The 16,943-nt window shown below is 41.2% G+C and overlaps 1 protein-coding gene across 2 annotated transcripts in view; it reads right to left on the reverse strand.

Annotated features, from left to right (window-relative positions):
* Positions 1-16,943, reverse strand: part of mylka (myosin, light chain kinase a) — a 72,365-nt gene that overhangs the window by 4,360 nt on the left and 51,062 nt on the right. Inside the window, exons 21-35 of one of the 2 annotated variants that reach the window (XM_050049249.1) lie at positions 11,508-11,555; positions 11,285-11,412; positions 10,610-10,766; positions 7,786-7,976; positions 7,297-7,408; positions 6,651-6,683; positions 6,467-6,557; positions 6,143-6,346; positions 3,669-3,886; positions 2,918-3,041; positions 1,705-1,857; positions 1,494-1,617; positions 1,269-1,359; positions 1,034-1,162; positions 813-925 (exon numbers count right to left, since the gene is read on the reverse strand). In XM_050049249.1, coding sequence (XP_049905206.1) covers positions 813-925; positions 1,034-1,162; positions 1,269-1,359; positions 1,494-1,617; positions 1,705-1,857; positions 2,918-3,041; positions 3,669-3,886; positions 6,143-6,346; positions 6,467-6,557; positions 6,651-6,683; positions 7,297-7,408; positions 7,786-7,976; positions 10,610-10,766; positions 11,285-11,412; positions 11,508-11,555 — 1,916 coding nt within the window. The remainder of the gene's footprint in view (positions 1-812; positions 926-1,033; positions 1,163-1,268; positions 1,360-1,493; positions 1,618-1,704; positions 1,858-2,917; positions 3,042-3,668; positions 3,887-6,142; positions 6,347-6,466; positions 6,558-6,650; positions 6,684-7,296; positions 7,409-7,785; positions 7,977-10,609; positions 10,767-11,284; positions 11,413-11,507; positions 11,556-16,943) is intronic. The other variant, XM_050049250.1, reaches the window with a different exon arrangement.

Consider the following 16,943-nt stretch of genomic DNA (forward strand, 5'->3'; position numbering starts at 1 on the left):
CATAAAGTAACTGTACATGTTATTATAACTTTAAAAAGTGGATTTAGTGTTAAATGTCTCTGAAAATCTGCTAATAGGTAGAGGTCACAGTGACTTTGACCTTTAACCACCAAAAACTAATCAGTTCATCCCTGTGTCCAAGTGGACATTTGAGCTTAATTTGAAGAAATTCCCTCAAGGCGTTCTTGAGATATTGCGTTCGCAAAAATGAGATGAACGGGATCACAGTAACCTTGTCCTTTGACCTATGAACACCACAGAAAAAAAAAATTATCTGTGACTCCAAGTGGACATTTGTCCCAAATTTGAAGAATGAATGAAAGGCGTTCTTAAGATATCAAGTTCACAAGAATGGAACAGATGGACGTACAGACGTAGGGAAACACTCTCTGAAAACATGATGCCTTCAGCCAAGCTCTGTGAAATCACAGTGACCTTGACCTTTGATCTCTGACCACCAAAATCTAATCAGTTTATTTTTGAGTCAAAGTGGATGTTAGTGCCATATTTGAAGAAATTTCCGATGTAACAGATGTATGGATTACGCAAAAGCATAATGCCTCTGGCCACGGCTATCACCTATGCAGAGGCATAAAAACGGGTTTTATGAGGTCACAGTGACCTGTGACACCAATGTCCAATCACTTCACTATTGAGTCCAAGTGGACGTTTGTGCCAAATTTGAAAATTAAAAAAAAAAAAACCTTCAAGGTGTTCTTCAGAAATTGTGTTCACAAAAGTTTTGGGGGTAAGTTGAAGGTCACAGTGACACACTGCAGACACACTGAATAATAATGGAGGCGACCTCTGACCTCTGAAATGACCAGACTACAGTTTCCCTCTTCGTCGTAGTCGATCTGGAAGTGTCGGGTCTCTTTGATCGGCTGTTCGTCTTTGTACCACACCACCTCTGGGTCGGGGTAACCTGCACACACACACACATCTTCATTATTAACGAGTCTGTTCAGTGTTTCCATCTGTTTGGTGAAGTCTGACAGAAGTTTGTTGTGTACTTGTATTCGTTGTGTTGTACCTTCGATCTTGCAGTCGAAGCGAGCGGCGCTGCCCTCCACCACCTCCACGTCTTTGATGACTGAGCTGAATGTCGGCTTACACTCCGTCTTCTGCTCGTACTCCAAACACTCCAGGAACTGGTTATCCTCTGAACGCGCGAGAACACACACACACACACACACACATAGAGTCAGCTGTGTATTTTTAAAAAACAACACCACTGAACAACAATGTTCATTCCCATCAGTCTGTACCTTCGGTGGGGGAGCCCTTCTTGGCGCTCACTCCGGCCATCATGGCCATGGACGACAGTCTGCCGATGGCTCGGACAGCATGACCCGTTTTCTGCCACAGAAGAAGAAACAGTTAATTTCAGTTGGTTATTTTGAGTTCCTGTTTTTAACAACCTTTAATCACTCCTCATCAGGAGTTGTAAATACACTGTATCATGTCTCTGTCCTCATGTTGTTGTTGTTTACCTGCCATTTCCTCCTCAGGATGTACTTCTTCATCCTCTCCTTGGAGAGCTTCTTGGCCTTCATGGTGTTGGTGTCTTGCTTCAGCCAGGTGTGTTCATAACACCGAGCACAGGTGAGCCGAGCCCTGACACACACACGCAGAGTGAGGCTTCATATCTAAACATGTTGGTGGTATCCAATCAAAGATGGCGGCCACACACTGTGTTCTTACTTCATGTCTTTCTTCAGCAGGTTGGTGATGAAGTCTTTGGCGTTGTCTGAGATTTCATCGAAGGCCTCGTCCTCAAAGTCCCAGGTGGCCGAGGTGACGTTGGACAGAGTCTCGTTATCGTTGTCGCCCATGAAGGGAGACAAACCGCTCAGCCTGAGAGAACGATAAACACAGGGGAACAAAACTGAGCCAAACTGAACCAAACTGAACCAGAATAAAGTTCACTAAGCAACATTTAACTAAAATACAGAGGCCACGAAACAGAAAACCACTGAGAAGAAGAAAAAACTGTAGATACAGAGCTTAAACTCAAAGGTTAGATATTTAAATTGGAAAATAACGTTAAACAGGAAATTACATGAAATACTGAACAGAATAAAATAAAGAAAAACTTAACCTTAAAACTATGTATAAATATTATAGCTAAAGTTACAACAAAGAAATAAAACGTTAAATTAGGATAAACAAAGCCTGGTGATTTAAGCTAAGTTAAAGAAAGATGAACTGAAATACTAGATTAAAGGAATAAAATAAAACAAAATAAAGGCTAAGCTAAGCTTAAAAAATCTTAACTAAAATAAAATGAAATTAAGCTAACCTTAAATATCAGCCGGCTAAAGTACTAAATGTTGAAAAAGGGAAATTACAGAACTTGATAAATTAAGATAAGCTAAGAAAAGCTAGGCTAAAAGAAGCTAAATTAAAGGGCAGGAAATAAAAACAAAATTAAGCTAGTCTAAATCAAGCTAAGTAAAAAGAAGCTACACAAAAGGAGAAACAAAACAACCCCAAAACAAAAAACAACAACAAAAAGAAGCTAAGCTAAGTGAAGCTAAGGTAAAAGAAACTAAAGGGAAAATAAAAATAAAAAAACAAATGAAGTTGAGCTATGCAAAAAAAGAAGAAATTTATAAGATAAAACAGAGTGAAGCTGAGCTAAAGGAAACAGAAGTGAACTGAGCAAAATCAAATTAAACAAATACCCCATGCTTAGAAATGCAGACAGAAATGAAAAAAGAGAAAACTGAGTGAGATTAAAGAAAAACAATATAATGAGCTAAAAACAACAAATCAAGAAGGTAAATACGTTAAATGAGAAGCCTAATAATAAGCTAAAAGAAGCTAAACCAGAATCAGAAAAGAAGCTAAATAAGTAAATAAGACATTTAATAAGAAGCTAAATAAGAAGCTACGTTGTGTTGGACAGACTCACAGTATATAACAGATGACTCCTATACTCCACATGTCAGTGGGATAACTGATGGCTTCATAGTTGATCACTTCTGGAGCCACAAACTCTGGAGTCCCAAACAAAACCTTAAGAGTTCCTGCGTTTTCTGTTAAAGGACAGAAAGAGAATGTCGATAACAATCAATAAGTACTGAGGTAGCCATTTTAGGACATTTAAGGCTTAGCCTTATATTAACAAACTGTTTAGCTTATTAAAATGCAAACGAGGGTTGGCAGGGTCACATGCATCCAGGTATTGTGGTAATGACCTGGTACTTAAGTGTAACAGGAGTGATAGAGGGCTGATGTTAGCATGCTATGTTAGCATTAAAAATCATTATCAGGTTAAGTACAGCTAAAGCTAACAGGGATTCTGAATTAGTTTTTAATATTTGTCATCAAGTAAAGTGTTGAATGAGTTTTTATACTGATTGTGGCACTACATGGTGGTATGTTAGCTTAGCTAAAATGCTGACAAGCATTGGAACTGTCACATACAGTAAGTGTTGTAAAGGTATCACCTGGTATTTTAGTGATCAAGAAGGCTAATATTAGCATGCTATGTCAGTGATAAAGTAGAGCTAAAGCTAACATTATTTATTCGTTTTGAGAATATTTGTCACCAAACATCACTGTGTGAAAAGATTTTTCAATCTGGATCAACAAATCCTGTGACATCAAAGATTCTGCAACAAACTCCAGACATTAAACTTCCTCCCACAGTGATTGGTCACCTAGTCGGCGGGCAAGGCCGAAGTCGATGAGTTTGATCTTGCTGCCGGTCTTGTTGACACACATGATGTTCTCTGGTTTGAGGTCGAGGTGGACGATGCCCTGTTTGTGGATGAAGCTGACTCCGTCGATGATCTGCAGCATGTATTTGATCACCTCCCTCTCCGTCAGCTCAAAGTCCTCGTCGATGATGCGCTCAAATAGCTCGCCGCCTGAGATCCTGCACAACAAAAAAAAAACACCCGGTTGCTATTTGTTCATAATTGAACCCATGACCCCTGCAGCAAGAATGTAGCCTTTGTACATGTGTTGCCTGCTCTACCAAGTGAGCTACTGCACGTCCGTAATCTGTTGATTTTGAGTAAAATGGAACGTGCCAAATCTGAGGAATTTCCTTCAAGGTCTTCAGACCCTCGACCACAGTGACCTTAACCTTTGACCACCAAAATCTAATCAGTTGATCTTTCAGTCCAAGTGGCAGTTTATGCCAAATCTGCAAAAACTCTCAAAGAGTTGTTTTGATATATCACATTTACGAGAATGAGAGATGCAAGGTCACAGTGACCTTGACGTTTGACTACCAAAATAAAATAAGTGATATTTCAGTCCAAGTGGAAGTTTGTGCCAAATTCAAGGAAACTCTGTGAAGGTCTTTTTGAGATATCACATTCACAAGAATAAGACAGGGGCAAGGTCACAGTGACCTTGACCTTTGACTACCAAAATGGAATCAGTTGATCTTTCAGTCCAACTGAACAAATCTGAGGAACCTCTCCAAAGGTTTTATTGAGATATCACATTCATGAGAATGAAATCAGTGATATTTAAGTCCAAGTGGACGTTTGTGTCAAATTTAAGGAAACACTCAAGTTTTTTTTGCGATATCACATTAATGAAAATGAGGGGGACTGAAGGTCACAGTATCCTTTGACCTTTGACTACCAAAATCTAGACATGTCATCATTAAGTCCAAGTGTACGTTGGTGCCAAATTTGAAGGAATTCCCTCAAGGTGTTCTTGTGATATCGCATTCACAGGTAAGGCAGGGATGGACGAATAACCGGAAAACATAATGTCTCTAGCCACGGCTAAACACAACAAAAATACATAACATTCATTTACAGTTTTTCACGTTCAAACCTTTTACAGCAAGACTGATGCTTTATCAGTGATTTTTTTTCATGACACACACAAAACATGCTGCAATAAACTGAAAGAATTGAATACATTAGATCCCAAATCTTTAGGGTTTCCCTGGTGGCCAAAACAAACGCAAGCTGCCGTTTATAACCAAAACCAAAAGTTTTTCTTGATGTGAAACTGTCTCTGTTGTATCAGCCATGAAGCTTCAGATTCGACCGTTATCAGACCTGACAGGAACAGCGGGCAGCCCTACCAAAATAAGAGTCTGAATGTAAACAGTTTTTATCACCTTATCAGATATTCAGTGTTTTTCCTTCAGTTGTTTATCTGAGTAACAAACATTGTAAATGTGTTCCTGTCTGTTTATCCGAGTAAAGGAAGAAACAAGATGAGACTGAAGAGTTCTGCTGAAACACCAGACATTAAGAGTTCAATATTTTACAGTATCAGCAGATGATTTGTTCTGAGTGTGTGTTTTTGGAGCAGTCTGTCCATCACGGCTCTATAATTAGCAGACAGGAAATAGTCGCTCTCATTCCTCTCATAGTTGGCCACAGAATTATTTTCCAACGTTCTCTGAAACAAAAACATCTAGTCTGTGTTTCCACATCAAACTGCTCCTAGATCAGCTGCAGGTTCACATTTCATCGAAGACACAACAGTATTCCGTACATGGAGTTCCAGATTGGGTTTTATATTGAAGGGCTCTGTCTGACACTGATAAATACTCCTATAAAGCTCATCAATTAAACTGTTATATCTCGTTTAATGTGAACAAAACTAAAGTTAAATAAAGTTGTAGTTTACTGAGGATTAAACAAACGAGATACAAGTTGATCAGTGAGCGTTAGAGGAGCTGGTAGGTGGACTTTGTTGTAGTGGAGTACAAGTATAGACCCTTTTACTGCTAGTAAACAGTACAATGTTTTTTGGTGGGCGGGGCTTAGCTTGAGGCAAAACAATTCTCCACAGACATTAGCTAGCAAGTTCTGTTTTCCTGTTGTAGACAATGGAGGAAGATGATGCGAGTGATGCATTCAGAAATATTCATTCAGTGTGTCGGAGCGCTGTCTGAATGTACCGTTAAGTTATTCAGAGCACCGCACTCTAAGAGCAGCAGAGCGCCGAGCAGAGTGAATGTGTGATTAACTTAACCGTTGGTCAATTCATGTAGAAATATAACGCTCCATTTCTTCGTCCACCTCCAGATAATAACGTGACGTCGGCCCTAAAAGTACCTGGAATTTGTACCTACAGTACTTGAGTAAATGTACACAGCCTGTCACCAGAATCCCTGCTGACGGTGTTGTTGTTCAGAGTAAACGTGACGTACATCTCGAGCACCATGACGATGTCGGACTTGCCCTCGAAGGCATCAATACACTGGACCAGTTTGGGGTGATGGAGGCTGTTCATGATGCCGATCTCCTGCCGGACGTTCTCCTTCTCCTTTGCCGAGTACGCCTTGATGAACTTCCCCGCCCAGACCTTCTTCGTCGCCTTCTCCACCAGTTTGAAGACCTGACCGAACTTCCCCCTGTCACACAAACACAACACTGGTTTTACTCCACGGTTAAAGACCTTTTTTTTTTATCCATCATGGGTGTAGAGAAGCAGAGGTGCATTGTGGGTGAGATGTGAGTGGGCGGAGCCTTACGTCCCCAGCCGCTCCTCGACGTCATACAGCTCCTTCACCTTCGTGTCTGTTCTGATGGTCACATCTCTGTAGTCCGGCTCCTTCTCTGAGTCTAAGAAAACAGAGGTCAAAGGTCAGAGGTGGGGCTCCAATGATATCACGTCCTGTTATGTTACGCTGTTATGAGAAAGTCAGAGCATTGTACCTTCATCCTCCTCCTCTACCTCGGCCTCTTCCTCTGGTGGACGGACCAAACAGCAGCAGTTAGTTCAGTTAGTCGGTTTAGTTCAGTCACATTCACTTCAGTTTGGTTTAATATGGTTTAGTAAAGCTGACATAGTCCTGGAACACCAACTTTGACCTGGAACAACAAATATGACCTAGAACAACAAATATGACCTAGAACACCAACTTTGACCTGGAACACCAACTATGACCTGGAACACCAACTCTGACCTGGAACACCAACTATGACCTAGAACAACAAATATGACCTAGAACACCAACTTTGACCTGGAACACCAACTATGACCTGGAGCACCAACTATGACCTAGAACCCTAACTATGACCTGGAACACCAACTATGACCTGGAACACCAACTTTGACCTGAAACACCAACTTTGACCTAGAACACCAACTATGACCTGGAACACAAACTATGACCTAGAACAACAAATATGACCTGGAACACCAACTATGACCAAGAACACCTACTATGACCTGGAACACCAACTATGACCTGGAACACCTACTATGACCTGGAGCACCAACTATGACCTGGAACAGACCTGTGACAGACCAGGATCGGGGATAAAGGAAGTCAAGTTAGTGTTTTTTTAGCTTACTCACCATCGTCCACTAGTCCAACAGTCACAGGTTCAGATTCGGCACTTGGTTCTCCGACTCCGTAGATGTTCTCCGCACGGATGCGAAATTTATACTGACGTTCTGGAAGAAGGTTCTAGAGGCACAAACACACTTGATTTAGTCTGGATACATGTTGAAGATATGTTTGTTCCCTTTCTAAGATCCTGTCTGTGTGGATACTTTTGAAAACATATTTTCCCTCAGTTTTAAAAGTTCCGTTTTTTTCCCCCGTTAAAGGTTTTGTGATATTGGGCTTTATAAATAAAATTGATTGATTGATTGATTGATTGATTGATTGATGACCTTTGTTTTACAAAATATCTCAACCCCCATTAAAACACAAAATGATTCCTAAGGCTTGCAGGGCCAGTAGGTGGTGATAAAAGTTGTTCTGTGTGAATGTAAGGAGGGCCTGAGATGTCTCCACCTGTGGTCAGGGGGACGTGCTGCTTGATGACATCACTAACACACCTGTATGTTGTAGGAGGTGCTGTTGCAGGACACCAGGTGTTTCCACTGCTTGTCCACAGAGTCCCAGATCTCCAGGTTGTAGGACTGCACGGCGCTGCCTCCGTCATAGGTCGGCCCGTACCATGACAGAGTCAGACTGGACCGCCGGATGTCTGAGGCTGCGGGGACCTTCGCTGGGGGGTCGGGTTTATCTGAGGAGGAGGAGGGAGGGTTCAGTCAGGTAAATGCAGGATGACACTGACCTCTAGAGGCTGCAGTGGTCTGTACAGCCACATACTATATATATATATATATATAACATGGTCATTAAAGGGTTCATCCTCTGCACGAGATGAAACATGAAGATGAAGACTTAAAGTGATGAAGATGTGACAGTATGACCTGACGGCACAGAGCGAACCTGTCTGTTGCTGCTGAAACAAGACAAACACACGGATCATCTCAGCTGACTGAATAAAGTTTTACCGACTCAAAGACGGAAACACAAGACGGACCGCTGTGATCATGTGATCAGAGGTCACCTGAGGTCACACTGACTATTAACACTGAGGAGACAGAGAACATCTGTGTGTGTGTGTGTGTGTGTGTGTGTGTGTGTGTGTGTAGTTATAAACAACGAACACGCACACACACAGCACACTGCCATAAAAGGCATCAAACTGCAGCTGTGTGTCTGAACTCAGTGTGTCTGTTATTAGACACAGACTGAGGAGGAAACATTGAAATATCATCCACTTTATTCTCCTGTCTGCTTGTATCTCACTTTACTCTTTTAAGAAACCTCATCAGAGCCTCTGCTATGGCACATATGTGGCAAGTTATATATAGAGAGCCAGAGAGGGGAGAAATATTCTGATAAAAACCTCTTAGTTTCCAAGGTTAAAGTTGTGAATGTATGAGATGAAAATTCATATTTTTTATTAGAATATTACCCCTCTCCTCGGCTCTGTATACTTTTTTACTTACAATGGCCCTAACGCGCCGTCCTCGAGTCTCTGCAGTCAAAACAAACAAATCTAATAAAGTTTATTGGTCTGTCTGTAAATCTTATTAAATGTTTCAGGATCAGATAAACAGCTGTGGAAGCAGTATTTAGATGGTTTACTGCAGTGAACGTACTGACACCACACTGTGAAGATACTCTGCTACAATTGAAACTTCTGCATTCAAAAGTTCACTGAGGTAGAAGTCTAAGTATTTAAAGTAAAATGAAATAAACTTATTTAAAGTACAAGTATGCAGCTGTAAAATGTTCCCTGTTTTCCTTCTCTATCTGATGCTTTTGTGTTAATTCTACTGCTGCGTTAATGTGGATGTTTCAGTGGCTGAGAAGATTCGAAGAACTGCGTATCCAAAATACTAGGGATGCACCGAAATGAAAATTTGTGGCCGAAGCCGAAGCCGAATAATATTAAACGCTTGGCCGAATACCGAATATCGTTGTTTAGTTTTTCATTAGTTTTTGCAGATGAACCCCCTCCAGATTAGTGTTGTCACGGTACCAAAATTGGGACCCACTGTACGATACCAATGAAAATATCATGGTTCTGAGTAGTATCACGATACCACAGCGAAAATGAGGCAGATGTGCCTTTTGTCATTTATAAAAAGATAAATCACTTTTCTATAATACATCAATGATATTTCAATGGAATAAATTACTTATTGACTTATTCATACTTCAAAAACAGCATCAATAAGTGATTAACATAGGGGGGATCAAAATAAAATAAATAAATAAAATAAGAATCAACCAGCCACCCTCCTCCCCTGACAAGTCCCTTCATAAGTAAAGAACAGTCCCTAAAGTGCGGTGAGGTTTGTGGGCCGTGAACGGCTCGTTTCTCCTCTGACACGTCACATACCTGTGTTCGGCTGGCTCGGCTGTTCAGGTACTTCTGGGCAGTCATGACGCCAAGAAGAGGATATTATTGGAGCCGACTTCTCCGTCGCCGGTAAGCCGATGGCCGCCGTATTTGACAGGAATACATTACTGTCTGTGTCTGTGACCCCCGTTCAACCCACAATCGGTGGGATTCGCCTTTCGTTTCTGCTGCTGGTTGAAATCTGTAGGCTGCTCGCACAGCGTGCTGAATGATTTAAGCCTATTTTGCTCGCTCAAAACTATTTTTAGTCGCAAATGCGAGTGCGGTGACGGACGGATCGCCACACTGCCAACATTTTAATCCGCCCGTCACGGCACGCTGTTTGATTGCGTTATCAAAACACGCCGCTATTATTCGGCCTTGCTTTTAACTTATTCCACCGAATACCGAATGTGTGTTTTTTTGCAATATTTGGCCGAATATATTCGGTTACTGAATATTCGGTGCATCCCTACAAAATACTTTACATATTCCTTAAGTAACAGAAAACAAAAATGCAAAGTCACAACACAAATGCAACAAAGCTAACACAGCAAAAAGCTATTCATCAAATGCAAATGCTAAGACGCTGAGTGCAAATAGCTAACGTGCAAAAAGCTAAAACACGCAAGCATAAAGCTAACACACAAATGTAAAGAGCTGAAACACAAACATGCAAAAAGCTATAAATCAAATACAAACGCTTACACAAGTGCAAATAGTTAACATACTTATACAAAAAGAAAAACACATGCAAAAAGCTAACACTTGTCAACATCTGTTGACGCTCACCACAATTGTGGCATTTGCATTCATTTTTTCTGTTAATGCACGACTTTACGTGTTGTGTTTTGGATCTGCAGGTCAGTTACATGTGAAAGGAATTAAAGGCCTGTCCCAAATATAAAATATTATTATATTAATATTGAAAGATCTTAGATCAAAGAGCTGTTTGTTACCGACGATGGTGAGGTTGAGGGCGGCCTGTCGGAGGCCGTAGCTGTTCCTCAGCTCGATGGTGTAACACCCACAGTGTTCCTGCTGACCGCTGCTGATGGTCAGTTTACTGCTGCTGTCTGTGCTCTCTATGGAGATATCAGACGAGCCCTCCTGGATCTGACACACACACACACACACACACACACACACACACACACACACAAAACACATGAGGCACAACATAATGAGGCTTCAGCACCACTCAGATCCTTCACTGCAGGAAAAGTACAAATACCACAGGGTGAAAAAAATACTGTGTTACTGTAAAAGTCCTGCAAAGTGTGACTGTTGTATGATGTCATCAGATGATTCTGACTCAAACGTTCACAGAGCTAAAATCAGCTGTTTTAATGCCTGGCACAACAAACAAACTGCTCACACAATTTCGGAATGAACCCTCAAAGATTTACGGAACAAATATCCCATATTATAAAAATACAGCAGCTGATCAATAAGGCTCAGGCTCCCAGCATGCACTGCAGCTCCACAGCATGCATCACTTCCTTCAGAAACACATCATCATCACATTTTATAAACTTCTTCTGTTCAGTCCGTCACAGCACGAAACCACCTGCTGATCAATAACAGCATCCTCAGAGTGTGTGTGTGTGTGTGTGTGTGTGTCTCTCTCTCACTGGTTTCCTGAACTTCAGCCAGGTGCAGTTGATGGGTGGAGCTCCAGAGAACTTGCAGAGGATCTCCACCTTCTCTCCCGCCAGGATCTTCATGTCCTCTGGGAACTGCAGGATCTGAGGAGGAGCAGCTGCACACACACATCAATGATCAATAATCAATTATCAGTAATCATATATAGATGGATATTATTACAGTGTATATAAGTGTGTGTGTGTGTGTCACCTTGTTTGGGCGGAGTCTTGGCGGTTGGTTTCTTTATTCTGGCTTCACCTGAAACACAAAACATACCTGAGTCAAACCTGTTACCATGGTTACCAGGGCAGAGGACATGCCACCATGTTGGACGTCAGTTTAATGTTTTTTCTTTTGGTCTGACTGTTGTACCATGATTACTGAACAGGGAGGCGCAAACTGTCAGGGCCCCCTGGCCTCCATCTGCAAAATGTCACTCATGTGCCCACCAGGAAAAGACTCGAAATTACCACAGGGAGACAAAATGATCACAAAGAGACACAAGATGACTACGAAGAGACACAAAATGACCTCAAAGAGACTCAAGATGACCTCAGATGTAGAGGAACTGCAAAGAGACATGAAATGACCTCAAAGAGACACAAAAAGACACAAAATGACTTAAAAGAGACACAATATTACCACAGATGTAGAGGAACTGCAAAGAGACATGAAATGACCTCAAAAAGACTCAAGATGACTTCAAAGAGACACAAAGAGACACAAAATGACTTCAAAGAGACACAAAATGACCTCAAAGAGACACAAAAAGACACAAAATGACTTAAAAGAGACACAAAATGACCTCAAAGAGACTCAAAATTACCACAGATGTAGAGGAACTGCAAAGAGACACGAAATTACCTCAAAGAGACACAAAATGACCTCAAAGAGACACACGATGACCACAGATGTAGAGGAACTGCAAAGAGACACAAGATGACCACAAAGAGACACAAGATGACCACAAATAGACACAAAAAGACCTCAAAGAGACACAAAATGACCACAGATATAGAGGAACTGCAAAGAGACATGAAATTACCTCAAAGAGACACAAAATGACCTCAAAGAGACACAAGATGACCACAGATGCAGAGGAACTGCAAAGAGACACAAGATGACCACAAAGAGACACAAGATGACCTCAAAGAGACACAAGATGACCACAAAGAGACACAAAATGACCACAGATATAGAGGAACTGCAAAGAGACATGAAATTACCTCAAAGAGACACAAAATGACCTCAAAGAGACACAAGATGACCTCAGATGTAGAGGAACTGCAAAGAGACATGGAATAACCTCAAAGAGACACAAAATGACCTCAAAGAGACATGAAATGACCTCAAAGAGACACAAGATGACCTCAATGAGACACAAAATGACCACAAAGAGACAAAAAATGACCTCAAAGAGACACAAAATGACCACAGATGTAGAGGAACTGCAAAGAGACATGGAATGACCTCAAAGAGACACAAGATGACCTCAAAGAGACACAAAATGACCTCAATGAGACACAAGATGACAACAAAGAGACATGAAATGACCTCAATGAGACACAAAATGACCACAGATGTAGAGGAACTGCAAAGAGACATGAAATGACCTCAAAGAGACACAAGATGACAACAAAGAGACATGAAATGACCTCAATGAGACACAAAATGACCTCAAAGAGACACAAAATGACCACAGATGCAGAGGAACTGCAAAGAGACACAAGATGACCTGATGTATAAATAGGAGAGGTGTCTCTCCCTAGGGGCCGTCTGTCTCATGGAACACACTGATGTTTATTAACAGAATATCTTACCTACATGTAGAAGATTGTTTCTCAGTGTTTTATTTGAAAAGTTTTCATGAATGCGATTTTATTCCTGTGACGACACAAAGTCTGCACAGATGATACCTCCTCCATGACACAGTCAGAGTCATGTAAAGCCTATTGATGACACTGATGGATCACCATCAGTTATCAATGATTTGTCAAGTTTAGGAACATAGTTAAGGTGTGAGGACGGTCATGAGACGAAGGAGCTTTTGTCACATTATTATGTTGTTATTGTTGAGTTGCAGAAATCTCCCCTGGTATGCTCTGTAGCTCCTCAGACAGATTCAATATTAGTTATGACTCATCAGTTTAAACCCTCAGAGAAATAAACTTGTGGTTGTTTTCTCTTCCATATGTGAACATTTAAAGTTTAAAGAGGAGTTTTATGATATTGGTGTAACATTGATTTAACTTTTATTGTCTCAGCTGTGTGGATTATTTTCCTCTTGTTCCTTGTAACAGAATCATCAGGATGTATGTCCACCTCTTTATGGTTCAAAAAAAGAGAGAAGAAGAAGAAGAATGTGAGACAGAGCGTCTCTGATGACCAAATATGGACAATCTAAAAATAGATCCTCAGGACGCAGGAAATAGTTCCTGCAGGGTTTTATTTATTCTGACGGCTGCAGAGGAAGAAACTACACTATCTATACTGTTACACACCGAAGTACACACTTTATACTGCACTACACACAGTACTGCACTGAAGTACACACTTTATACTGCACTACACACAGTACATTTTCATTTACTCTAACAGTACTTTTACTGCAGAAAAGGACCTGAGTACTTTTAATAAAATGTGTCTTGATGTGAAGAGACGTGATCAGTCTCCTTCATAAATCCAACATTACTGAACATGAGCTGTTTTGAACATTTTACTGAGATAAAAGCTCCAGACGGAGGATCACTGCAACATTTAACCACAGTCTGAGTCTAATAAAATACCCAGAGTGCAGTTCAGACAGGAGGAATCTGTTTTCACTTCTTCACAGGACGAATCAAACAGTTTGTTCCCTCAGTCCGTTTGTCTGAAACTTCTGTCTGCACAAAAACAAAACTCCTACAGCTCCGTTTGACCGATACAAGTGCTCTAATCAATATTCAAACACACCTGAGGATCAGCTGCACAGGTGAGTTTATATCCTGACACTCACGCATGAAGTTCCTCTGTCTCTGTCCAGCAGAGGCTGAGATGCAGCTGACGTACAGAGCCATGATATAAGGCCCAGTGTTGGCCTTTGTTTGAGCGTTGAGCTCTTCAAACTGAAGTCTAAAAATTAACATTAATTTCTTAATGACTAAATATTTTCAACATATAACCAGCTGACATCTACTGGACAGTAAAATCCCCTGATCACTGATCTATAATCAGTAATGACTGGTTAATATCAGACTATAATGTAGCTCTAAGTATTAACTCCTCCTTTGTAACAGACACACTCATGTCGTCTGCTGATGAATGATAATAAAATAACAGTGTGGTATTACTGTAGTACTCTGACTTCAGTAAAGGATCTGAGTACTTGTTGATAGTAACAGCACACACACACAAACACACACACACACACACACACACACAAACACACACATGCGCACACAAACACACACACACACACAGTAGGTTGTGCTAACAGTTTAAGGAGCGTTTGATTTGTGTGTCTCAGCGGGCCGACTCAGTGACACCCAGCTTCTGTCCTGCAGAGTCAGCTGACTGTCAGAGCTGCACTCTGATTGGCTGTTTGTACTGTCTGTTTGTCAGCAGGTCCGATACCCAAACTACCAAACTACCACACGACTCAGTGCACCAGAAAAAGATTTAGTATGTCCCAGTTCATAATGTGTCAAAAGCAGTATATCAAAAATACCAGGATGTTCTTCTACATCTGGTCACATTTTGCAGTTTGTAAGCCAGTGTGCTTTTCTGACTATCCTGACCTACAATCCTCTCTGTCACATCGAACCACAAATAGCCTGACAGCTGATTAACAGCTGTCAGAAGCAGCAATGATGGACGACAGCACATTCAAGTGACTGATGACCAGATCTATGAAAATAACAGCGACAGAGAAATGCAGATGTAATTTCACTGTGGTGATTATAACATGTTAAAATCTACAATGTACGGGGCGTCGGTAGCTTAGTGGATAGTGCCGGGGCCCCGTGTACATTGGTGCTGCCTCACTGCTTGCTGCATGTCACCCCCCCCACTCTCTCTCCCCGTTTCACGCTGTCCTGTCCAATAAAGGCAAAAGGCCAAAAAATAATCTTGGAAAAATAAACAAATATCTACAATGTGCACAGTTATATAACTTAAGAGTCAAATGGTGTTTTGTCTTATTGGGGAACAGATATATGAACAACAGGGTCAAAGTACTTCATGCAACAGTATGTGCTTTTTAAGTGCAGCTGCAGTTCATCCTAAAAGTAAAATGAAAAAGTATGCAATTCAGAACACATTACATGTACAAGTGCTGAACAACAACAGCAACAACAATGGAGCAGAAACATGTTTATATATTGTTTGTCACTCAGAGCAGCTGTCTGTCCTCTCTCCCTACGTTCTTCAACCTTCCCCTCGTCCAGAAAAAGTGCTGATGTGTTTACTTCCTTACATATTCCATATCATAGCAACCAAACGCAACCACAGCGTCTCAGCTGAAAAATCGTCGTGCCTACAATGTGCTCTCAAACGCTCCCAGCTGGGCGTTTCCTGAGGAGTGCCTGGTGTTAACAGCTCTCTGATGGGAACGGAGCCTCAGGGGTTAACTACATGATTATCATCGTCCCTGTTAAATAAACCAATAAATAAACACAGTTCTCAGCAGAGTCACAAAGTTTGGTGCTTCAGCTCAGCAGGAACAAACTTCACCTCAGGAAACAGTTTTTAGTGTTTCTTGAAAACAATATATAAGAAGCTTCTGATGCAAAACGACACTGATCACTGCAGACATAGATCAATCAGATCGATCACATCTATCAGATCGATCACAGACTGAATCCAATCAGCTGTTTCTGTTTCCTCCAGCTGGACGGAAAATGTTCAAAAAAATGAATGAGCTTCAACAACATCAGCTGATACAGAGGTCACTTCAGGTCACAGTTTTCCAGCTCCCTCTCTCTCTCTCACACACACACACACACACACTCTGTTTGTGTTTTCAGATTTTAAGCTGCTTTACTTCAAATTAACTGTAAAAACAAAATTATGAGAAATATTTATCTGTATATCTCCAGTGATCTTCAGGTTGTTCAGGCGACCACACATATAAACACACTGTATTCTGAAGGGCAATGAATTTCCAGCACAGAGCTTTTATTTTGAAGTTTCCTGCTGTAGAGTGAGTGGCTAACGGACAGCTACTTATCAGGGACAGCAAACTAGCTCGATGACTTCAGAATGACACTGAATGTATTAAACTGTGTGGACCTTGACTAATGACTCGGGACGTTTCACACCTGCCCTGTTTGGTTCGGTTCAATCAAATTCAAGTTCGTTTGCCCCCTCAGTGCGGTTCGTTTAGGCAGGTGTGAACACAGCAATCACACTCAGGTGTGCACCAAAACAACCGGACTGAGATCTTCTTGAAGAGATGGTCTCAGTCTGGTTACAAAGGAACTCTGGTGCGGTTGGTTTGTGGTGAGAAGGTGTTCCGACCTGGATGTGAAGCAACTGCAGTCACATGACACATTGTTTGGGTTAAACATGAGCATGTTACAGTCCTGGAGGATTATTAATGTGCACCTCCTCCTGTACTGCCTTAATATGCACATTCAGCACATCCAATGCATCAAAACATTGTTTTCT

This window comes from Epinephelus moara, chromosome 7 (genome assembly GCF_006386435.1).
Source record: "Epinephelus moara isolate mb chromosome 7, YSFRI_EMoa_1.0, whole genome shotgun sequence".
In the NCBI taxonomy this organism is placed as follows: Eukaryota; Metazoa; Chordata; class Actinopteri; order Perciformes; family Serranidae; genus Epinephelus; species Epinephelus moara.